This window comes from Podarcis filfolensis (assembly GCF_964270895.1).
Source record: "Podarcis filfolensis genome assembly, chromosome: 8".
Classification (NCBI taxonomy): Eukaryota; Metazoa; Chordata; class Lepidosauria; order Squamata; family Lacertidae; genus Podarcis; species Podarcis filfolensis.
The window spans coordinates 2,324,186-2,349,216 of record NC_139611.1 but is presented as its reverse complement, the minus strand read 5'-3'; the positions used below and the strand labels follow the sequence as shown (position 1 = coordinate 2,349,216).

The 25,031-nt window shown below is 49.5% G+C and overlaps 1 protein-coding gene across 3 annotated transcripts in view; it reads right to left on the bottom strand.

Moving 5' to 3' along the window:
- Positions 1-2,060: 2,060 nt before the first annotated feature.
- Positions 2,061-25,031, bottom strand: part of SEMA4C (semaphorin 4C) — a 61,810-nt gene continuing 38,839 nt past the window's right edge. For 2 of the 3 annotated variants that reach the window (XM_083629355.1, XM_083629354.1), the window contains exons 3-15: positions 16,278-16,426; positions 15,583-15,645; positions 13,244-13,342; positions 13,023-13,119; positions 12,588-12,704; positions 11,845-11,996; positions 11,159-11,334; positions 9,730-9,874; positions 8,415-8,610; positions 7,487-7,602; positions 6,689-6,846; positions 6,130-6,200; positions 2,061-4,424 (exon numbers count right to left, since the gene is read on the bottom strand). In XM_083629355.1, the coding sequence (XP_083485481.1) occupies positions 3,583-4,424; positions 6,130-6,200; positions 6,689-6,846; positions 7,487-7,602; positions 8,415-8,610; positions 9,730-9,874; positions 11,159-11,334; positions 11,845-11,996; positions 12,588-12,704; positions 13,023-13,119; positions 13,244-13,342; positions 15,583-15,645; positions 16,278-16,426 (2,381 nt within the window). In that variant the 3' untranslated portion in view covers positions 2,061-3,582. The remainder of the gene's footprint in view (positions 4,425-6,129; positions 6,201-6,688; positions 6,847-7,486; positions 7,603-8,414; positions 8,611-9,729; positions 9,875-11,158; positions 11,335-11,844; positions 11,997-12,587; positions 12,705-13,022; positions 13,120-13,243; positions 13,343-15,582; positions 15,646-16,277; positions 16,427-25,031) is intronic. The other variant, XR_014551802.1, reaches the window with a different exon arrangement.

Genomic DNA, 25,031 nt, shown 5'->3' with positions numbered 1-25,031 from the left:
TACCATCCTACTCCCCTCCCAGAGTTCTCTGTGAAGAGGGATTGGTTGTAAAGCACTCTGCAACTCCCGGAGGGGAACAGGGGTCTCCTAACAGCTCTCAGCACCCTTAGCAAACTACGGCTCCCGGAGTTCTTGGGAGGATGGACAGTGTGGCTCTGGAGCCACTGTCATAGGCTTCCCTGCTGTCCACCCCGCCAGTGCCAACGGGCATCGGTCACTGCTGGATTAGAAAGCAAGGATGCCAAATGCAACACAGGTTTGGTCACTGCCAGGAATCTACACTGCCCTGTGGTACAGATAGCAAATTTTTGATTCTGGACTTAATGGCTCCACGGGTAGCGTGCCTTGATTCATTTAGACAGTAGTGGCGGACAGTTGCATTTTGTGTCCTAGGGTTGGCCTCTGCTATGAACTCGCTATTGTGGTCTGAGCTAAGCAACGATTGTGCCTCATCCTCCACAACTTGACAGTAATACAGATCTTCATTACAGGGGTGTTGCAAGGATCACAAAGCCTTTGACTTTATCTTCATTGCCAATTCTAGCAAAGCCTATGTAGGTTTAACTTCATTGCTCACAAAGATCCCTCCCTCCCCTCCCCTCTCTTCTCTTCGCTATTCCCCCTCTGTAAAAATGTAGATTTTAAGTTCTTTTGGTGGTGGAGAGCAGTCTATTTTTTGCTGAAGCACCATGTTAATTGATACACACAAAAACACTTTGCCTTACTCTTGGCAAAGAAGTTGTAAGTGCTATGAAAATAAGGAACTGAATGCTGAGATGCCAAAATAGGTCACAAGCTGGGGATGCACAGATATCTTGAGATTCCACGTTCCACTCCAGAAACTTCCTTGCAAATCCTTTTTAAACACCCAATTTCATCTCTTCATTGCAAGGTTATTGTTAGCTGATTGCCTGATCTGCGCCTCATGTGTAGCAGGGGAAAACTATGGATTATTTTCCCAGACTGGAAGCTAGAAGGGAATCAAGGCAGGATAAGTGGGGGAGGAGAAATCTGTTGCAACACACACCATTACTTCCATCCTTAATATATTTATAAATGCGTGTACAATCAACAGGAGCAGGGAAGGCATTAAATTGGCAGTTGTGACAACAGAGCCCAGAGAGCTGCTTCCTGGGAGCTCTGGTTATTTCCTCCAGGCTCTCCCACCCCACCCCTCCCCTCCCTGCTTGGCCCTCTGGAGTGCTGGGAACAGAGAAATGCCCTTTTATAGCCCTGCTGTTCTTTTTCCATGAGCTCACAAGCGAAAGGAAAAAGACTGGCAGGCTGTCACAAGGGCAGGCCCCGAAGATCGCGGGGAAAGAGGCCCAGTTGTCGGGAAAGCTAACGAAAGGACAGCGCGATATCCAGGAGTGGCCTCCACAGGGCAGAAAAAGAAGAGTTTGTCCTGTCTGGGGCAATTCATCATCTGAGATGCATCATAGCCAGGAATAAAAAAATTGCAGAAAACCAACTTTCACCAACCTAGCGCCCTCAAGATGTTTTGAACTACAGGTCTCTTCATTGCAAGAGATACACTGGGGTGTTGTCAAAAATATCTGGAGTTTGGCAAAGGTTAGCATAATCACACAGCAATTTGTCAGGGCTTCGTTTTCGAGAAGAGGCAATCAGAAACCACCCAACACCATATCCTAATATATGGCCCTTATTCAGCCTTCCTCCCAAGATGACGCCTTTGCCTCTCTCTTCTCTTCCAAATGCAATGTACAGAGCCAATGAAAACAACGTTAGCCATGCCATTTAATGTCCACGGGTCTACTCTTGAGTAGGGCTGGTCCTGGATACACAGCACATTCACCTTTTTTTCTCCCAATTTCCTGCTCTCTCCCTCCTTCTCCCATCTAGATTTAGATGGCAGTCTGCTTGGGACAAGGACCTCTTCTGTTCTGTAAAATGCAGTGTACACCCAATGAGGTTTTAACAATATTATCACTGCCGTCAACTATTATTAATAACCTATAATGCACACTCTCCTCTTGAGAAGGCATGTTCTGCAATGGAAGAGAAACCCCCACGCCCCGATGAACACGGTACTCATCATGTTATTCTTATTCTCCATTTTATTATTAATATAAAAATATCCAGATATTTACATCAAATAAATATATTTCAGTAACAAATAAATTACACGAATTGCCTGGGGGAGGTGGGCAGGGCGAGCAAGAGACCCTTGTTATCAAGAGGCCTCTCTTATTATTTACATGGGGTTTTTCTTGGATTAAAAAAGGGTAAAAAGAGAGGAGGGGGGTGAAGTCAGCTGCTGGCAGTGGTGTGATGCATGCAGGATTAGGGGAAGGGTCTGGCTGCGTTGAGGGCTTGGTTACCAGGCAGGGATACAGCCAGGGGGGTGGGGGTATCTACACTGCATGCTCCTCATTCCCCCAAAAAGAAGGGAGGAAGCTCAGTTTAGTCACAGCAGTCAATTGCTTTGAAGGAAGAGGCATCTCTCTCTCTCTCTCTCTCTCTCTCTCTCTCTCTCTCTCTCTCTCTCACACACACACACACACACACACACACAGGGGTTCTCTCTTCCTCCAGAAGCAAGTCTTACCACGGGGTAAGTAAAGGTGGTCACCACAGGTGGCAGATCTGGGGAGGGCGCCAATCAGACTGGGAAGGGTGTGATTTACTGGGGAGATCTCCTGCACAAGCCCCGCTGAATTGAACATAAACCTGAAAGGCTTTAGCAGGATGGGAGATTGCCACTCAAAACTTTCTGCCTTGACCTGACCACAATCCCTTGGGCAAACCCAGATTCTGCGCACCTTCCCTGGTGGTGCCACCTTTGACAAAAGGTGGGTCTTTTCCAGGCAAAGAAGCCTCCAGCTCAGTTATTCCCTGCGCCACCTTCCCTGGAACTCAGTTCTTCCCTGCGCCACCTTCCCAACCCCTTTTCGCTCTCACCAAGACATCTAAGCTTGAAGAGGCCCAGCCCCACACATGCAGGCCCCCTTTGTGGCATTACTCCCTCGGGGGGATTTATGCATCTTCATGTTAATCCCCAGTGTTTCCTTCAGAGGCATGGGTGGGGGGCACACACTCTCAGCTACCCTGGCCCAACTATTGCATTTGGCCGGTTGTTTCCTGGTCAGCACAGCAGAGGGAAGTGGCAAACAGAACAGCATGGACCCAACAGCAGCTGTGTACTGGGAATGAGACTCTGCCCTGCCTTTTGCTGTCCACTCTGCCATCAGCCACAAAGCCGTTTTGGGGTGGGGGTGGGGGTGGGCAGCCCTGAATTACTGGGTCTGCCAGTCCAATGGTCAAGTCTCCAGTGAGGTTCAGGCTCACCATCCAAGGCAAAGGAAGAGTTGAACACACCTCCCACAAAGTCCTGGGGATTTCTCAGAAGGAAGCACGGCTGAAAACACTGAATGAGGCAGGAGCAGCCTGTAATGGGGGCTTGGCAGTGTATAAAAACTGGGGGCCGAAGTGTCTGAAGGAAGTATTTAAATAGGATTTTCTTTTCTTAAAAAAAGAAGTAGAACCAGCCAGGGGCAGTGATCCCAGCCTAGTTTATGAGGTAGTTGAGTAATAATACACAGGCCCAGTCCACGGCGCTGCTCATACGGACGACTCCTCGGGGTTTGAGTCAGGCAGCGCTTGCCTCTGCTTGAGCTTCCGGCGCAGCTCCTCAGCCAGGTCGCTGTAGTCTGGCCGCTCCTCGGCGCCCAGGTTGAGGCGGATGTAGCCATTGGAGGAAGAGCCGCGGATGTTGCCCAGGTTGATGCGGTTGGGCGAGTGGAGTGGGGGAGACTGCAGGGGCTGCCCAGGGATGCCGTTGGTGGTGGGAGAGGGTGTGGTGCCTCCGTTCTGGCACACGGCATGGCCGGGGACGATCTTCAGGGACCCGTCAGAGTAGTAGTAGCTGGCTGGGTCCCACAGCTTCTCGTCCGAGTCTGAGGTGGTGCTGGGAATGAAGGTGGGGCTCTTTGCCTCCTTGGGCAGCTCAATGGGGTAGACCAAGGTGCTCTCGATGGCCTTGGAGCCCTTCTCCAGCTCTTCCTTGAGCCTGCGCCGCAGGGATAGCACCACCAACAGAAGCACCAAGCACACGGCAGCCAGAGCGATCACAACCATCCACACCAGGCCCAGGTTCTCCAGAGGGGCTCGCGCTTCCAGAGACATGGCCGGGCCAGAGACCACGGTGACCACATAGCTCTCGGACATCAGCTCATTGCGTTCCTCCAGCTGGACACACCTGTACAGCCCGCTGTGCTTCAGGCTGGTGCCCAAGATGATCAGCGCCTTGAGGTGGGCATCGTACAGGACCGAGTCCCGCTCCTCAGGCAACTCCTGCCCATTGAAGGTCCAGCGAGCCTGGGCCAGGTTGGAGGTTGGGCGGCAAGGCAGGACCAGGTCTGTGCCCACCATCACCGTGATGTTCTTGGGAATTACTTTGGTTCCTGCAGAGAGAAGGAAGAGGGTGAACAAGAGATGGGGGAGGACATCACACCTAGCTATTCTTCTGCCAACAGACAGGGCTCCTTGCAGTCTACGAAACACAGGATTTTCTTCCTTCCAAAGCAAAAGCACCCTGGGATCCCACAAGCAGAAATGAAAAGACAGCAGAGTCTTTGTATATTGCATTTGTATCCAGTAAGTCCCTCCCAGGAACCGAAAGAGTGACACACATTTTTAAAATGTCTATCCCACCTGTTTGTTCAAAGAAACACATAATCCCTGACAAACCTCAATATTAGGGTTGCCATATTGCAAAAAGCAAAAATAGCAAAGTTGTTGAGTTTTTTAAAAAATGCTTTTGAGGTTTTTTAAAATGAAATTTGCCAAAACATCAACACTTCCAACATGGGTTGCTCTGTGCCTTGGGTTTCCTGGACATTTTGGCTGAATTTCAGTAATTCTGCCCAGATGCTATTTCCAGCAGACAAATCCCAGCTATGTCTGGGCAATTCTGGGTGTATGGCAGCCCTACTCAGTATAGTGTCACAGAATCATAGAACTGCAGAGCTGAAGGGACCACGAGGGGAATTAACCCCTGGCAATGCAGGAACCTTTTTGTGGGGCTCGAATCCAAGACCCTGAAATTAAGTGTCTCATGCTCTACTGATTGAGCTATATTCAAAGCAATAAATTAACAATAATCAACCCGTTTAACGAATTCCAGCAGCAAAAAACCCACACAGAACTAATCTAGCAAAAATTTGCCCCAGTAACCAAAGTCCTTTTCAAAAAGGCAGGTCTTTATCAATCACGGAGCTACAATTCCCAGAAATCCCTGGGAAGAGGGACTGACTCTTAAACCACTCTGGGAATTGTAGCTCTGCAAGGGGAAAAGGGGTCTCCAAACAACTCTCAGCACCCTCAACGAACTACAGTTCCCAGAATCCTTTGGGGGAATCCAGGACTGTTTAATGTGCTATCACAGCACTTTAAATGTACTGTGTGAAAGTGACCTAGTATAGACATTCTGATCAGGCAGCCTCTTGCCTAATTCTGTTCTCTTGTGCTTCAAATTATGTGCCCACAGGCTCCCACCACCATTTCTAGAAGGATTTGCAGACAGAGGACTCAATGTCATGTGAGTTTTGATCAAGAGGCAATTATGCCTCCTCCTTTTCATGGTCCAGCCACAAGTCCCAGGGCTGCCCTCAGACAAGCAACCAAATCTCCTTGCAGTGAGAGTCCATCCAGGCGCAGCCTGTGAGAGTCCGTCGGTTGCATGATGCAGCACACCAGGGAGGGCCCAGGGACAAATTCCTCACTTGGCTATGAAGCTCCCTGGGTGACCCCAGGCCTGCCGCTTTTGCTTAGCCCAACCTACCTCACAGGGTTGCTGTGAGGATAATAAGGAGGTGTGTGGTGTGGAGACAACTGAGGACATTGCTCCAGAGTTACTGGTGAAAGCTGGAGTGTTTCCTTCACTTGGCATGAGGGATGAGTAAAACTCGATTTTGTGGCATTTCCTATGAAGATGCTAGCTTTGGAGTTGCAACTGAGCATTTGAAACACACAATCACCCTAGTTAAGCTTGTTTTGTCACTGAAGGACCACAATGCTGAAACCACAAGTCCCACAAAGCATATATACGAGGAGTCCACAGAGTAACCACAACACAACACTGCCTGAAAATTGCAGAGCAGGACTGACCTGATTTTGACGTGCGCAGGGGGCTGCAAATCCCCGGCTCCACTCCCAAATCCTGGAACAGCAGCGAGGTCCTAAAAGAGCCAAAAGCCAGTTCATCAGAAGATGTTTTGCCACAAGACAGAGGGAACAAAGCTAAGGAACGGCACAACAATACCAAGGAAAAGCTGGGGGTCACCTTTGTTTTAAAATTTGTATGTTGTCTGTTTTATTTATTTTTTTGTAAGCCACTTTGAGACATGTGTGAAAAACAGGATATAAATTATTTAAATAAAAGGCAACAGGACCATAAAACCAGAGTTGAGTGTATTCTGCATGCCTGTAAGTTCTTTTTGTGCAGGCATAGAGTTCTGACCCTCAGAAAGTGCAGAAGTTTCTAGGCCTGGTGGTTGAAGCTACTTAAGAGCATTCAGCAAAGGTCTGGACACAGAAGAGTAGCTGAACAAGACTCCTGAGAGTTGATGTCTCAGGGCGTACACAAATAGACAACTGCTCTCCACATTTCCCTTCCTTGTCACTCCCTCTTTTGCCACTTTCCAAGATGCACTGATGTGCCTCTTACCCATCATAGGCATCGATGCGAACACAGCGACTCCCATTCCACGTCCAGGCACAGTACGGGTCCTTAGCAAGGATGCAGTCAGAACAGCTGTGATACTTGCTGCAGTCGGCCACAGGAAGCTGGATAACTTGGGAGTTGGAGCCAACAAACAGCACCCTCTGGGGTGAGAGGGAAGAATATCAATACTGGAGCAGCATCTAGACTCATACCACTTTGATCCCACCTTAATCTTCAGATACCACTGAAAAAGTCAGCGCTGCCTCATTCCCTGGGTTGCTCTATTGCATGCTCTTGCTGCAGAGGCACAAACATCTCCTGCCAAATGTGGGATGTTGTGGATCTAAGTTTGCATACATTTGTCCAGGTTTCTAGTCCTTATGGTTGCAGAGAACCATGCAGGCAGTTTCTGATGAAATCTTAGCAAACCCCAAAGTACACAGTGGCTGACCCCAATCCTGTAGTGCTCAGTTGGCTGCACTGCCCTCATCTCCTGACCAGCACATCCCACTATTCTCTCACCTCCAAAACACTACAATTCCACCCATCCCTCATCAAAAAGACCCGCTCACTAACCCTTTGATGTCTGAATCCTGAAAGTAGAATTAGCCAAAGCAAAAGCAAGTGGTCTTAACTTGTAGAATCTGTTCTGAGCAAGGCTTTTTGGGTGGGCCTACACATCAGCACTGCCCATCATGTGGTGCGATTGGGGACATGCCTTGTGACTCCGCAAGGAAAGGACTGTTGCCTGCTGTCACCCCCCGTGTTTCCAACCCCAGCCCATGCAGGGACATTTCTTACCTTCTGCAGAGACAACACTAGGCTCTTGACAGGCTGGGCATGCTCAAAGATCTGCAGCTCTTCGATCAGGTGGACACCCGATGGCAAGACCACGGCCTTGTGCAGCCAGCCATTATCTTCAGAAAATTCAAGAGAGGGAGGTCATGGCAATGAAGCATCACAGGAAGGCGCTTTCTGGGCCACCCTCCTCCAGAACAGAGCTGCCCTAGGGACCACTGCCTCTGCCAGTTACCATATCATAGGAACCTAGGAAGCTGCCTTGAGTCTGGCCATTAGGTCCACCTAGCTGACACTGCCGGTCAGCAGCTCTCTGGGATTCCAGGTCAGGAATCTTTCCCAGGCCTTCCTGGAGATGTCAGGGGTTGATTCTGGGACCTTCTACATGCAGGCGTTAAGCTACAGTCCTTCCTCAGGCCACTCCTTCCAAGAACCGCCCCAGCATCAAAACTGAAATTATGTTGTTCTCATCTGACTCAAGAGCGGGACTCATGTGGCATTTCCATCCCCCAAACCCAGGAACAGGTTGCAGCACTAACTCAGTCTATCCGCAGAGGTGCTGCAACTGGACATACAGAGCCAGACCCCCTACACAATCTTCTCTGCCTGGCAGTGGAGTTTCAGTTTGTGGAGCAAGTACACCAGGGATGGGGAGCCTGTGGTTTTCCAGATGTGGCTGGACTCCAACTCCCAACAGCCTCAGCCAACAAGGTCCTTGGCGGGGGGGGGGGCATGAGAGTTGGTGGTCCACCGTCTTGAGGGCCACAGGTTCCCTATCCCTGGTCTACTCCGGCAGGCAGCAACACTCCAAGACCTCCTGCAGAGAAGCTTTGCCATCCTTCACTAACCAAGACCCTTTCGTTTGATGCGCCAGAGGTTAAACTGGTACCTTCTGCATGCAAAGAGTGCTCTGGGCCTTAGAATCCCATACCTGTGCCAATGTAGAGCAATTCATACGGTTTGCCATCCAAGCCATGAACCCGTTCCACCACCAGCTGGGTGAAGTTGGCCTCCTTCTTCACCAGCAAAGGCCGGTTGCCTTGGGGAGGGACCACCTTATCCATCAAGGGGTGCTTCTTTGCAAAGTTGAGCGTGTTGTCAGGCAGCTCCAGGGAGTTGGTGATGCACTGGAAGGAAGGGAAGATGCAGGGCTTAGGTCAGAGCTGAAAATGCTTTGACACAGATTAAGCCTTGGCTCTGCAAAACTGATTTTAATTTGACAAGGCCCAGCCGTGATGGATGCAAAGCAGTCATGAAGAAGAGTGCTTCTGAGGGCGTACAGAAGGAGTTGCCTTCCAGCTCCTATCAGCCCCAAGCAGCACAATCAGGAGGGGAGCTGCAGTTCAGCAACAGCTGAAGAGCACCATATTGGCTGCTCCGGGTGTGCAGAGCACACTTTCCTCATGGCTAAATAAGAAGGCACCTGGAAAAGTAATGTGCACATGGCAAAAGATGCAAGGATTTGAAGCCAGGAAATGTAGCTTCCACAAGATGAGTAGACACTTATGACAGAGAGACAGCCAGAGAAAACACACCCAGAGAGATAATAATAGAATTGCAGAGCTGGAAATGACCACGAGGGTCATCTAGCCCAACCCCCTGCAATGCAGGAGTTTCTTGCCCAATGTGGGGCTTGAACCCACGACCCTGGGATTGAAAGTCTCGTGCTCCACCAACTGAGCTATCCCAGCTGCCTATGCTCTCAACTGTTGGCCCGATCATGCTTGGGCACCTGGATAAGAGGTAGACACAAAGCCCTGTGGCCCATTATCACAGAATCACCCCAGGATCACTGAGGTGGAAGGGCTGCCACGGGTCATCTAGTATGACCCACTGTGATGCAGGAATCACAACATCAGCTGGGGTGGGGATTCACATAAGCTTGGGGACATGCCAAGTCTTCCGTGTAAGACCAGGGAAATTTCCACTGAGTTGCTCCATCATATACACATTTTCCAAATGTGTGCCTACATTTTTCGTGTTGCTGCCACCTGCCCTGTGTAGTGGCATGAGGTATCTACCACATGTGATAAAAAGTAAAGATACTCTGGAAGAATCTGGATATGGAGAAGCAATCTCAGGATCGTGAGCCAATCTGTCCAAGGGGAAACTGGGAGGGAAGGGAGTGATGGGTACACTTCTGCCCTCACAGACCAGAAGGGGGCAGCAGCTGGGCACCCCATCTCTCAGGGGGTGGGGCAGGCAAGCCACTCGGGATTCCCACTCTCCTCCCCAGAAGTACTTACTGCTCCAGGACGAGGGCTGGGCACTTGGTCCGAGTACCGAACCCACTTCTGAGCTACCTCGCTGTACTCCTTGTAGGGACCGTCAAACACTTTCTGCACCTCTTGAATCTGGTATTGACAGACGGCAGAAACATCCACATCTCCCCTGCAGGAAAGGAAGGGAGGGAGGCAGAAATAAGTTTAGCAATAGAGAGCAACCAAGATTGGGAAGATTCAATTTTAAATAGTTACTCGCCCCCCCCAAAAAAACCATAAGAAGTTGCAAACAAAAAAATGGTATTGAACTAGAAATATTTACAAATAAAAGAAAATATGTTCTAATGAAAACTACATATATGTTTGATATGACTGCCATAATTAAATCCTAAACTGATATGACAACACAGAAAAACAACCATACACTAGGCTTGCTTTTTATCTTGAAATTTGTTATTCCCCAAATAAACAAAGACCATTTTTCAAAGAACACATTTATTTTCTTGAACAGCTTCCAGAAAAACAAGTTAGAAAAACAAATCAGCCATGTAGTGTCCTATATTTTGCTTAACCAGTAGGTGATTGTGGAGAATTTGTCCCATCCCCCCCCGCCCTGCCCTTTGCTTTACAGATTCTACCAGCAGCCAGTAAATTGAACAATAATTCAAGATCAACTATTTCAACCTCCCCTTTCAGATATCAAGGTTGGGAAGTTTTTATTGCTGTTATATCAGGACAGGCTGAGGGAAAGAACAGGACGCCTGCAATTATTCCCATTTCATTGACTGTGTTATCCAAGTATCAGGATGACAGCCTCTCTAACCCTACCCAACCCCACATCTTTCCTTTTGGCATTGGAAGTCTTTTTTTTTGGGGGGGGGGACACCAGGAACAACATAAATCATGTAGACTAATTTAGGCAATTTATGCTGCTCTTTCCCCCATGTTGCGTGACTAGCACAGGTCCTGCTCACTAAGGGCAAAGTAGTGTATGTGCCCAAAAGAGACCTATAACACACTGAAGTTGTACCCGCCTCCCCTGGAAATCTTGTCTGATCACCCCTCCTATTCCCAGGATTTCTATAGGCACGGACCACATGCTTTAAAGGATATGGTTTTACTTCTAATATATAGATTTCTTTTTATATTGTTTTAAGGAAATTTCACTGAATGTCATTTTCAAAAACTGGGTTTTTAAAAATGATTCAGTTGTATCAATAGTCCATCTATCAATACCTAACAAATATTGTTTCTGGCCTTAGGACAAGATGCTTGCTTGTTAAAAAAAAAAAGTGAAAGCAGAGATTCTCAGGAAGCTGAATTCTGTTCTCACCCTCGTACCTTGTGTCATTTTTACACTCCTGCAGCCCTGCCACCCACCCACTCAGCCTTTGCAGAGCAGAGGGCCATCAGCCCCACAGACAAATCTGAAAGCAGTTCTTTGCTGCCTTACCAGCGTGCTTGGAAGACTCCGAAAAAGCTAGTTTCAGACCAATGATCCCCACTCAGAGTGTACGTTCCCTGGATCCGATTGAAATGCAGCTGTTGCTCCGGAATAGAGCACAACAGCCGTGCCTTCAGGAACGTCGTCCACCTCTTCTGCAAAGTCCGAGCGCCACCCACGTCCCCCTGCACAGAGATAATTAACATTTAAGGGGGGGGAGGTCCCTGTCTCATGGAGCTTACAGGCAAAATTTTAAGAGCTGGAGAGGAAGAAGTGAGGCAAAGGTAAAGTATGAAAATCAGCTTCTTGCTGTTTTGTGCATGTTTGTTTTTTATTCTAGAAATGCTGACTTGTTAAAGTTTTTTATTCTTTAGATTTCTCACATTTCATTCCTTTGATGCTATATCAGGTCACTGATGAAGACCTCTGTGTTGTTGGCCAGAGGGTGAAATATACTGCATCAGAATAAGTCCTATTAAGGACTTATTATTGGAGTGTCTGTATATAAGAAAATTGTTTCATTGCAATAAAAGAATTCTGTAGGGTTTTTAAAATACATCCTTCTTTCAACTCTGATTTGGGCTGCTGGAATAGACAAGCCTTGGGCTCTGACCCAGCTGGAGTCTTCTGAGGTGGTCGGAGCCTGCCTTCTGAGCCTGCCATAACTCTCCATCACCTCTGGAAGTGCCGCCTACCTTGCAGACTCTGGCTACCCGGGCCACAACTTGGTCTATGTCACAGTCGTACTCCACCGCCCGCTCGCTGAAGAAGAAATAGACCTTGTCATCATCCCCTCTGTCGCTGCCTTTGCTCTCCCGGACGAAGGCCGAGCCCACAAAGTGGGGTTCTACAAAAGGAGGAAAGGAAGCAAGATGAACGGCCAGTCCTGAAACCAAATGCATCCTTCCCGATCCCCTCCAAGTCCCCACCAAACACACATGTGCAGATATAATCCTGGCCTACTTTCTTTCAATGACAATTATACCCCTCCTTTCATCCAAGGACCTCTCTCCCCATTTAATCTTCACAACAGCCCTGTGAGATGGGTTAGTCTGAGTGACAGTGACCGGCCCAAGGTAACTCAGTGAGTTTTACACCTGAGTGGGGCCTTGAACTCTGTTCTCCCAGATCTCAGTCCAATGTTTTACCCACTACACCACACGGGCTTTAGAAACGGTTGGTTTCAGGCTCCCCATGCCTAGCACAGACAATATTGAACTATGTGCAGACTTGAGATCACAAATTCAGAGTACAGAAGCAGAGGGTGCTGGTTTTTCCAAGCTAAGTAAACCAAGGCAAGCAGCATTTGCCACACTTGTGAGCCTCTGCCTGGAACCCATCGTGGAAAACATGCATTTGTAAGGAGGAGCCATGACGCACTCATGCGCACAGAGAGCCCAACTGGAGAACCACCCCCCTGCTTCCCATCACATCTCACCATTGAGCCATGTGGGCAGGTGCTCAGTCTTGACAGAATACTGGGGGCCCAGGTTGCGCAGGATCACAGGTTCCGTGCCCAGAAAGTTGTAGAGTGTTGCCGAATACAACTCTTCCTCTAAAATGGGTGGAAGAGAAGGGGTTAGTCTGGCTTGAAGAGCCCTGAGGCCCAGGCTGCATTGAGGGGGAGCAGGCAGGGAGCAGGCTGGCCAGCTGTTACTTGCCTGGTTGCCTGTGGAGAGCAAGAACTTGCCTGCAGGCGACCAGGCAAGAAAAGCTTTGCAGAAGTTGGCTCTTCCCCCCACTGCACCCCAAAGCCCTTCTGCAGAATCCTTTTGAATGAGCTTTGTGAAAGAGCGCCTCCCAATGGGACATCCTGCCCTTTGGACTTTGCTCCTCAGGCTGAAGAAGGCAGGCAGCCCTGGGTGCCACTTACCCACAATGAGGCCCGTGTGCCCCTTGTCGGGGTCGTAGGGGCACTTGCCCCTTCCGTCTTCAAAGGAGAGCCTGTCCAAGGAGAAGGTGGCCAGATTCTGCAAGGAGGCCAAGAAAGAGAGGGATGTGATGGGACTGAGCCAGTTGCCCCCATTCAGCGCACTCAGCCCACGTGTCCAAGCACGATTCATGGACAGAAAAGTTGCTCCCCGCCATACTCACAATGTAGGCGCACTTGGGCTGGAAGGCATAAGTACCACAGGCATACATGTGGGAACTGTTGTAACTCTGCAGGAAACGGATGTAGTTGAAGCAGTCAGTCTGAGGAGGAAAAGCAGGTCCTTAGTGAGACTCCAACCGCAACAAACACAGAATAGAATCGCAGAGTTGGAAGGGACCACAAGCGTCATCTAGTCCAACCCCCGCAATGCAGGGATTTTTTGCTCATCGTGGGGCTCAAACCCGCAACCCTGAGATTTAGAGTCTCATTCTCTGCCAAATGACCTGTCCCAGAGGGTGTGGGTTGTTTTCATTTTGTGGTTGCATTGCTGACACGCAGAAGTCAGCATCTGGAGAATCTTGCTGTTCTTTAAAATCATGTTTCCAGTCCTCACGGCTCCTCAGAAGCCAAACTTAGCAATCAGAGGTTAGAGCTCCTTCACAAAAACCACCACAGTGTACCCATGGCACCAATTAAAAGCACAATACAGTGGTACCTCTGGTTACAAACTTAATTCATTCCGGAGGTCTGTTCTTAAGCTGAAACCGTTCTTATCCTGAGGCGTGCTTTCGCTAATGGGGCCTCCCGCTGTGTGATTTCCGTTCACATCCTGGGGCAAAGTTCGCAACCAGGAGCAGCTACTTCTGGGTTAGCGGAGCTCGTAACCTGAAGCATTCGTAACCAGAGGTACCACTGTAAATGTAACCAAAGCATGCATCTATGTATATTATATGCAAATAATGTGCAGGATTCAGCACACAGATACAGCAAAATGGTATCAAATCCTGGCTTAATAAGCCAGCAAATTCAGGAGTGGCCATGAAAACCCTTTCAGGACAAAACAGAAAAGGATAACCCAAACTGGAGAGACATTGAAAGATGAAAAAGCCATGAATGCTTGGCCGCCACAAGCCACAAACCCTGTGGTAACTTTTCTGACACTCGTTGCTTGCCCTTTTTTCATGTAAGAAATTAATTAACTGATTAATTAGCTGGATCACATCAGCATTTGTTTTCATATCCACACACAAATGGATCCCCCGGGAGGGTGGTGATGTGGTTGTTTTTTTTAATATGGAGCCTGTGCATAAATAGTAGGAAGACCTGCTTAGGAAAAGGCATCTCTGCTTCCCTCTCACACCAAAGGGAACACCTCTCTTCTATGGAGGATGCCGGTCACCTAGAGTTGTGTTGTTTTTTTTTAAAAAAAATATTTTACTGTAAGTTAGAAATTCAGCTGCCTGGTTAATTCAGGCCACATTTTATCACTGAGAAAAAGGTTTTAAAACCTACCAAGGGACTCAACATTGAAGCCCCATCAACAATGATCCATAATCAACTGCAACAACAGAAAGAGTGATGGGAGGCTGCTAAAGCTGTGGTCTTAACTGTGACTACTCAGGTGCAGGTCACCCTGAATTCAATGGGGCTTACTCCCAGGTTAAGTGGGGAGAGGAAGGCAGCCTCGGTCTCTGTCTCTCCTGTTGCCCAGTCAGCAAGGAAGCAAGGCTGACTGCCAGATGCACACCTGTCTGGTCCAAAGCCAGCCCAGCTCAGTGAGGATTCACGTTTGTCAGAGAAGTCGGCAGGGGAAGATTTGATGCACAGAGAGCCCTGGTCTGCTTGCTTAGCAGGAAAGGCGAGAAGCTGAGCCGACTAGAGCGGACCAGTGTTCCCAGGGGCAGGGCAATGGAAAGGGGAAGTATAAAGCAGCCACCCTCTCTGCAGGGTGCCTGGGGGCTCACGGGGAAAGGGCCCGTGCACACACTGATACCAAGATGGTGGAGCATAATGGACAGGACAGTGAGCTATGAATCAGGAAAGCCCTGAGCCAAATCTCACCTCCACCATGAACTCCTTTAGGGACAAGCCGCTCTCCCTCAGCTTCAAAGTGGGTCCTCTCTGAATACTCCCCCGGCGTAACAGGTGGGGAGAGCAGCAAGTTCCTCACTGCAGGTGCCTGACAAGCCATGACAATATTGCGCTTGCCTGCCCACCGCTGTCAAGAGACGTTTGGTGGTAGGGACAAAGGCCCATCCTTCTGTGGGAGATCCATGGGGCAAGAGGACCCCCACGGGGTGCAGGTCTCAGACGCCAGCCTCAGTTTTCTTAAGGACAGCTCTTGAAAACAACCCCCAAAAAAGCAATGGGAGACACCTCTCTGTTTCCTTGTCTAGAAGTCTGCAGTGAAGGAAACGTGAACTGGCTCAGATTTGAGTGGCATGTAGGACAGCTGTCCTGCCTGGGGCTGATGGGAGTTGTAGTACAAAGCAGCTGCAGGGCACCAGGTTGGAGGAGGCTGAGTTATGGCCCTGATCCCCAGGGTCATGTCCTGTCTTACCTGATTACTTTTGCCCTTTTGAATACACTCTGCTTTCTTCTCTGCTGGAGCCTCCCAATGGATCTGCAAAGAAGTAGAAATTATTCTTAAGCATCCTATGAAGCCCACCCTATCACAAGGGCTTGGTGTGGTTTATGTTGCCTAAACAGGAAAGTCACACAATCACAGCCACAAACAGCACGATAAAAGCATTTTAAAAGGGTGTTTTAGAGTTGGAAAAGAGCAACCAAAACAATCAAGGGGGTGGAGCAACTTCCCTAGGAGTAAAGGCTGCAGCATTTGCAGTTTTCTAGTTTAGAAAAAAAGTGGGCAAGAGGTCTGGCTTTCTACAAGACAGCTTGCTATGTAAGGACAGACCAACCCAATGGCTGCCAGTCCTGATGGCTGAACACGGCTGGGAAGCAAGAGCAGCACAGCAAGTGCTCTTGGCCTTCAAATGCCCATTTTGGGGATTCCTGAGCACTGCTAGAACACGGGTCAAAGAACGAGATGGATCTTTGGCACAGCCGTCCCAACCTGATGAGACTACAACTCCCCTCAGCGCCAACCAGCACAGCCATCTGGTGCTGGGTCTGATGGGAGTTGCAGTTCCCAAAACTAGAGGGCACCCAGTTGGGAAAGGCAGATTTGGCAGGCATCTCTGTGATTAATGCATCTGTGTAGCACCTCCCAGGACAGCCCAATCTGCAACTCACCATTTCCTCAAGCTCCATGCTGTTGGTGCGGAGGGCGAAAATGGCTTCTCGAGCCCCCACGTAAAGCAGCCCTTTGGGGTCAGCCAGGGTCAGTGTTGTGTAGTTGAACACCCCCATCTTGGAGAAGCGCTTCGTCACTTCCCTCAGGTCTGCAAGGGAAGAGCAGGCAACGTTAAGGGTCAGTGTGGTGCAGTGGTTAGAGTGCTGAGCTTGGGTCTGGGAGGGAAATCCCCACTCAGGCCCACAAGGGTCACTGGGTGATTCTGGGCCAGGCGCCATCTCTCAGCCTAACCTACCTCGCAGTGTTGTCGTATGAAATGGGGAATGAGTGAAGCATATATACCACCCTGAGCTCCTTGGGGGAAGGTGGGTTATCAATGTAATAAAAACTAAACATGAACAATGTTTTAAAAAGTTAAAAGAGGACAACAGGATTCTTGCTTCTCTGCTAGCAGCAGATCCCGGTCCTGTTTGTGCTTAACAGAGAGGTAGACAGACAGATAGAGAGATATGTCCCAGTGGCTTTTCAGGCAACACCCTCGCAAAGCAGGGAACACACAATAGAAGATATAAAGATATAATAGACTTATTAGCAAGAATGCAGAATACTTTCAGACGCTGCTCTGCCACACCCAAGCTAATGAAAATCTCAGTTAAAAGGCAGCACTGAAGAGGCAAGTCCCATACATAGGAGGAAGAATCTTTCTGGAGGAAGAATCCGTAAGAGTGTAACATCCCATGTAGCACAAGGACAGAGCCTTGTGGCGTGATACTTGTTCTGCTAGCAATATGCAAGAGAATGCAGAAACAGGTTGTTGGAAACTAGTTGTATGATCATGTATAATCCAGTTGGGATTCCTGCATGGGGGGAGTTGCAGTGGGTGACACTAGGGGTCCCTTCCAACTCTACAATTCTATACCTTTGCTACACAATGGTATGTGTGATCCACTAGAGAAACTGTTGCATTGGATCCCTGATAGTGTCTGGGTAGACCCATGAAATTAATGGACATTACTAACTTGGGGTTATTAATTTCAGTATGTCTATTCTGTGCATAACTTAGCTGGCAATTTACTGAATTTGCACCAGACAAACTTTTCTGGGTCCCCCTGCCATCAGAGGCAAGGGTGATAGTGACAGGAGGCAGGACCTTTTTGGTGGTGGTGCCTGTTTGTTAGAATGCCTTTTCCAGAGAAAAGCCTGCTGGGTGCCTTCTTTGGCTGTGTACACATTTAAAGCATGTCTTCCTCCCAGCCCCCCCAAGCTCTGGAAACTATTCTTAAATTTGCAGGCTGCTGGGAATTGTAGTTCTGGGGTAAACTCCTGTTTCCATTATCCTGTTTTTTGGGGGGGAGGATGCTTTAAATTTATGGTGCACACAGGGGCAAAGTTACAGTTAAGGCCTTTGTCTCTGACTTGAACCTTTGTAATAATAATAATTTATTTGTTTATTTACTTATTTAATATGCTGCCCTATACACTGGGGTCTCAGGGCGGTTCACAGAATAAAATCAAGATATAAAACCACAAAATACCATAATAAAAATATAAAACAACAACCCAATAGTCCCCTCCCACAAAAAAAAAAAAACATTTTAAAAGGGCATAGGATGTAAATCGGATTAACCAAAGGCCTGGTTAAAAAGGAACCTGTTGCGTAAAGGTGTATAATGAAGGTGCCAGGCGAACTTCCTATGGCGAGAGCATTCCACAGACGGGGAGCCACTGCAGAGAAGGCCCCGTTCTCATGTTGCCACCCTCCGGACCTCTTTCGGAGGAGGCACGCGAAGAAGAGCCTCAGAATATGATCTCAGGGTCTGGGTAGGTTCATATGGAAAGAGGCGGTCCTTGAGGTATTGCGGTCCAGAGCCATTTAAGGTTTTATAGGTCAAAACCAGCACTTTGAATTGAGCCAGGAAACTAATCAGTGGCCAGTGAAGTGGCACCAGGATTGGTGTAATGTGCTCAGACCGTCTTGCTCCAGTGAGCAACCTGACCGCTGAATTCTGCACCAGTTTCCGAACTGTCTTCAGAGGCAGCCCTACGTATAACAAATTGCAGTAATCTAACCTTGAGGTTATCAGAGCACTGACAACAGTAGTTAGACTAACCCTGAGCAGATAGGGGCGTAGCTGGGCCACCAGCCGAAGCTGATGGAAGGCACTCTGGGCCACTGAGGCCACCTGAGCCTCAAGCTTACAGCAATGAATCCAGGAGAACCCCCAAGCTATGAACCTGCTCCTTCAGAGAAAGTGTAACCCCATCAAGAGCAGGCGATCTCCTAGCCATCCGGTCTAGGGAACCCCCCACTAACAGCGCCTCCATCTTATCTGGATTGAGCTTCACTTTGTTGGCTCTCATCCAGTCCATGACTGAGGCAAGACACTGGTCCAGCACTTCCACTGCCTCACCTGCAGATGCAAAGGAGAAATAGAGCTGAGTGTCATCAGCATCTGCTGACAATGTACTCCAAACATCCGGATAACCCCACTATGTTAAACAGCATGGGGAATCTGTGCCCCCCCGCAAGACTGCTGAGACTCCAACTCCTGTTACAGCGATGGAGCTAGCAGTCCTGCATCTGGAGGGCCACAGATTCACCATCTCTGTGAAGTTTAAGAGGCTTCTTGGTGAACAGGGAGCTTCTTTTGTCTGCCAAAAACTTTCATCCAAGTCATTTAATGTCCCATCTGGCATTTGAATATTTTCGTTATTCCTACCCGTTCCAGCTGCTGCAAGTGATTGATTTTAATTGCCATTCTATTTAATGTAGTTCTTTTTACGATTTATGTTCACTGCTGGAATTCCGGTTACAAACTTCTAAGTGGGGATACACATTTCAAAGAAATAAATAGCAATTTTCGTGTTATTTTTGAAGCTAGCAGGTGCAAACACTGTTTCGCTGTGGGGGCGGCACTTGCGCACAAACATCACCGGCCCATCACAAGAAGGGCAGAGATGATATCACTTCCAGGCACATCATTAATCATTCCCCTGCGTGGCTGGGCCATTTTGAGCAGCAAAAACCTCTCTCCCCCCTCTCTTTCCCTTTGCCAATCTGGTGCCCTCCAGACATTTTGGGTGACAACTCCAATCAGCCCCAGCAACACAGAGGATAGGTGTTGTAGCCCAAAACGTCTGGAGAACATTAGGTTGGTAAAGGCTGCCCTAGAGGCTGTGCACTCATATGCACTAGTATCCCAGAGTATAACAAAGGAGCAGTCCTGACCCCTTCCACTGTTTGAGTTTAGGGAATGCCGCTGTGCAGGGCAAGAACAGTAATCTAACCACCTGCAGTGCAGTAACCACAGAAGCTACCATGGGTTTGCAAGGACCCAAGGATTGCCCCCTTTCCCTTTTAGGGTGGCTGCAAGGGCCATCCAGCATCTCCTTTAATCTGAGAGGAATAATTTCACTGCAATTCTCCAAAGGAGATCTAAGCAAAACATTAAGAATGTAAGGTGAGCCTGCTGGATCAGGCCAATGGCCCCTCAAGTCCAGCATCCTGTTCTCAGGGTGGCCAACAAGATGCCTGTGAGAAGCATGCAAGCTGAACAGGAGTGCAGAAGCACTCTGCCCACCCTCTGAGCTTAGCAGGGGCAGCAGCCTCTAACATACGTGTGTGTGTGTGTGTGTGTGTGTGTGTGTGTGCGTGCGTGCGAGATTTATATATACTGATGTACATGCACGCGTGTACATACACACACAGTTTTAACTGTTTTTATATAAGTAACTGTTTTTTGTAGCATTGCTTTGAAATACATGAATTAAATAAATCACCACCACCGGATCCCTGGGCGAAGCGCTGGCACCTAAGTGGTAAAGGCAAACCATGATTTGCAAGCCAGGAGCCAGTCTGAGGAAACAATAACACCCTCTGCCTCTCCTCCCTCCCTTTCTCAATGTTAAGCATGGTTCATTTGAAACAGCACCCCACAAACCTCGCATTTAGAAAACCACGCTTTCATATGCTGCTGCTGCTTCGGATGTCTCCGATTCAAAGGAATTAAAAACACTCTGCAGGACAAGGCAGAATTGCTTAAGGGGGCGGAAGAACCGCTCTGACTTGGCTGCAATGCATGACACAGGCTCCAGGGAGCACAGGTTAACCCTTTCCCTTGATTTCTAAGCCTTGAGTGATGACCAGGTCAAAAGTCTTTAAGTCATCAGAGTGGGAAAAGCAAAAATCTGCATTTGGGGATTAAGGTCTCAGCGCATTCTGTTTCCCAGATGCAGGGCACTCATCCCACAAATGACGGGAAGACCAGGAGCAGAGGCTCCTGGGAAAGACAGCAGCACAATGGTGGCCCATGAACAAACTGGCATCGCTCTTTGAGAGAGTAATCCTGCAAGCCTCAGTCACCAGCATGGCCGGGGACATCGCTGAGCTCCACTATGCTAGCACAGGGAAGGTTAATCCTACAAAATCGCTTCCATTCCCCTGCTCACTGATTAGCAAATTAGTCTCTCTATAAGCCACCGGAAGCTACAGAGCCAGAGCTGGGGACTAAAAACAGCTGTTTTCATGGCAAAGCAGAATGAAGCAGCGCCTATTAGATCACTTCTACCAGGAGGCTGGGTGATATCATCGCCCCCTGTGATAAGCCAGATGGGCAAAAGAAAGGGGGACAAGCGTGCTTGCGGTGGAATACTGATGTGGACACACACAAACACACTGACTGACAGGCTTGACAGATCTGGCAAGCAGCCTCAAGCACAGGCAGGCAGCACAGGCTGCAGAGCAGTGTATGCCGCCTGGAGGCACCAGCTTGGGGAAGGCTGGTGTAATTCCCAATCCAAGGTTTGCTCCCAGAAGACATAGCAACGGCTACCAGCTTGGGTGGCTCCAAAAGGAGAATGGAAGATGGAGCTGCCAGTGGCTCATGGCTCTGATGGCTGCTGCTCCATCTCTGAATGAATGGGATGCCTCTGAGTATCTGTGGCTGGGAATCTCAGGTGGGAAGAGGGCAGCTGCACTCAGGTCCTGCTTGTGGCATCCCCACTGGTACTTCTGTCTGACCACTGTGAGAACAGGATGTTGGACTAGATGGGCCTTGGGCCTGATCCAGAAGCCAGGCTCTTCTTCCTGGCATAGTGCTCAGTCTTGGGAGAGAACAAAGAGGTGGCAGAGCTGGGCTGGAGGCAGGACATCTTTCTCTCTCCTTTTTTTAAGCTGACGGTGGTACAACAGTGCCATTATAAGCCACAAGCTATTAGGAGAGCTGGCCAGAGGCTCTACCTTGTAAAGTTTACAAGGTGACCAAGTTCATAAGATCTAGTTAGTCGGGAACAGTGGAGTGGAGTACAAATGACCTGGAAGCAGAGTGTCACGGGTCTACTGCATGTCCCCATTGTCCTGGGAGGCAGCTGCAGGAAAAGTAAGTTTGTCAAAAGGGCTCCCAGTGGGTAGATTTGCAGAGGGGCCCACTGGCACCCCCACACACGCAAGGAAGCAGCTGGAATCCATGGAAAACGTCCCACCTGGAGGAGGCCTCTGCAGCCCCGCTCCTGCCTGCCAGACCTGATCAAAGGACCATTGTCTGGGATATCCAGAGTGTAACCAGAGACAGAGAACCCTTTCCCCAGCCGGCTCAGGCCTTGAGAGCAGCGCTTTGTTCGCCAAAGAGGCAGCCCTCTGTGTGGCGGAGAGCAGATCCCCCAGGGGAGTTTGTAACGCATCAGGATACGGTTGGCACTCAAGCAGTGCTGGAGGGTGGGGGGAGCCACATGCTGGATCTCCAGGCATTGCTGGCTGCTTGGAGTGAGGAGACGGGGCAGGCGGGGAAAGAAGCCCAGCCAAGCACTGCACCTGCCTGCTCCAGTCCTGCTAAGTGACTTTGGGCAGACACAACAGTGAAGGAAAGCAGACGGAGGAGGGAAGAGGTAGCAACTGCTGTGCCCACTTGTGACCATACGGGCATGTGGCCTTTGGAGGATCGCCCAAAAGGGAATGTGGCCCTTGGGCAGAAGAAGGCTCCGCACCCCTGCTATATATGCAGTTATGCTGTTTCCACGCTAGCCAGAAAGCTGAAACCTGTTGCATGCACAAGACCCAGAAATGGTGGGAAATGATGCTGATGACACTTCGAAGCCACTCATAAAGTTGAAATCTGGCACCTCCAAATGACTGGACAATGAGACATTTTGGACCTAAGTGTCAAAATGCAAGATGTGAACTTGAGCCCAGAGAGGAGCTGACATTTTACCAGAGAGAAAGCAAAGCACCCCGAGGCAAAGGGTTAGGGGCAGGTGTGCTGTTGCTTCGTCCAGCCTGGGTCTGGGAAAGGAACAGTCATCCAAACAAGCAACCAGGTTGCCTGAAGAAGGTGGGCTCCCCCCGCCCCCCCACGGCCAGTGGCTGGATCCACATGGGGCCCTTCCAAACCACCCCAGGAAACCTGCCTCCGCAGTAGCAACTCCTGTCGCTTCTTGGCTCAGCTCCCTCAGCAATCCTTCTGCACAGTGCTCGGCGCCCCCCCTCCCCATTTCCTGGCGCTTCCAAATCCAGCATCTGCAATTTGCCCAGCACCCAAAGACGCTGCAGAGGTCAGGCATCTGGGAGCGATTAGGCCTTGGAGCTGCCACAACACGCCGCCTGATCAAAAGCCCCAAACGCCTGGCTTCAATCAGCCCCTTTTCCCTCAGCAGGAGAGGCTGGGAAGGAAGCCGTCCCAACTCCCTGGGAAGAGAAAGCCAAGGGGGGACATGGAAGGTTCTGGAAGCCCCCAAATGGAGATTCTCTCATCGTGTGCGCACCTCAAGCACACTCACAATTCTTATCATGCCAGCCACACAAACTGCCACTGGGACAAGTGGAAACTAGCTGGGGATCCTCAAGGAAAGCTGCTCCCCAAATGCCAGGTTTGCCCAGCTCAGAAGCTGTTGTGCAGAAAATCTGCCGGCTTCTTCCAGCCCTTGTTGCAGAGCCCCCTGCTTTCTCCTCCCCCCACAGCAGCGTTCAGCGACTGAATGCGCTGAGCTGTGTCAGGCTGCAGGCGCAGGGCCAAGGAGGAAGCTGCAATGGTGCCATCCTGACTGGCCCACTGCCCTCAAAAGCCCCAGAGCAAGGCAGTATCTGGCTTTTTCATCTAAAGCATGCTTAATTATGCCACCCTAAAAAGAAAAAGGAAAACCCACAGCGTCATTTAACATTTATTTTGAAAACCGTCAGATTGGTTGCATGATCTCTGACAACACCCATTTTGTGTCCTGCTCTTGGTCGCGCCCACAGCAACTGTTCCTGTTGCCCTGCCCTCGTGAGACAACTGCAGGCTAGCTCCAGCTCTGGATTAGCAAGGAAGAAGCCAGCGTGTCGGAGCCAATGGGGGTTATAGTCATTTGGAGGGCGCCAGGTTGGGGGAGGTTGGCATGTGCAGTTGTGCAGCCAGCGCTGCCTTTCTTTGCTTGGGACTGCTTGCCAGAGCTACAAATGCTGTTACATATTTCAAATGCAGATCCAGATCCAGATCAGCATTCTGCTCCAAACACTTCCTTTCTTTTGGATCTCCAGCTTATCACAAGGGGGTGTTGAGCTCCAAATGAGATCATCCAGCATCCTAGCAGAAGTGATCTAAGAGGGCCGCTTCATCATTCCTTGCCACAAAACCAGCAGTTTCCAGCCCCCAACTCTGACTGTAAAGAGACTAATTTGCTGGTTGTTTGGGAAAACTGCACTAAGGCCTTCATCTATGGACAGGGACCACCTTGCACAAGAGAAGAGGGCTGGCAGCTATGCAAGCCAAGAACTGCAACCTCAGGCAGGCTTGAGCTGAGCCAGGCTTAGCCCAGAACTCTCCATGCCTTGGGACTGGGCACAGCCCCCGCTGCCCCTTCACTTCGTCCTCACACTTTTGCCTGACTGGAAAGTGCCTTAGCTCTCTTGATACGGCTTCTCTGGGTGAATGATAGAGGGCCGTGTGTGTTCAGGTAGAAACCAGCCTACTCCACCCACTTTTGCCTCTGGCCCCACCCACCACCGCTGTGTGGCCCCTGAAAAGCTGCCCAGAAAGGAATGCGGCCCTTGGTTGGGCTGAAAGAAGTTCCCCTTCCCTGGAAGAGGAAGCATATCTGAGCATATGCAGAATGCCCTTGCCTTACCACTGAGCATACAAGGTAATGGGCAAGTCTCCCCACAAAGAGAGTTACGTTCCTGGATGTTTCCCATTTTAGAAACAAGAAATATTACTCTCAAAACTAATAGGGAAGACAAGGCAGGGAGAATGTGTGTGGCTCGTTGCCACCTCTTTTCTGTTTCTGTCAGGGCAGGTGCCCTTGGCAGCCTCTGGCCATCCATCGGCCCAGAACTGGGCCATCAACGTACCAAATTTATTCAGCGCAAGGGCCAGAAAAGGCAGGCCTGAATTTGCTTTCCTGGGCCTTGGCTCCAGCTCCTGCTCCACTCAGATTCAATTACAAGAAGACTTCAGAAAAATATCCGAACAAGATAGACAGGCGCTGCCAAAATATACACTGACAGATCCTCAGTGTGTCTAGCCAGGGAATGGAGCTATCATTAAGGCTGGCAGGTGCTGGGGGTGGGGGGGGGGGAGAGGACCAAGTCCAAATACCTGGTGGAGCAGATGGCTTGAATAGCGTGCTGGTACCACACAGGATTTGGTACCATTTGTCATATTTCCAGTGCTGCAGAGCAGTAATGCTCTGTGCCTTCCTTCTGTGTTGCTTTCACAGCTGATCACCAATACTGAGTGTGCAGGTCTCTCATGCGAGGTGTTTAAAGCCCTCCGCATTCTCCG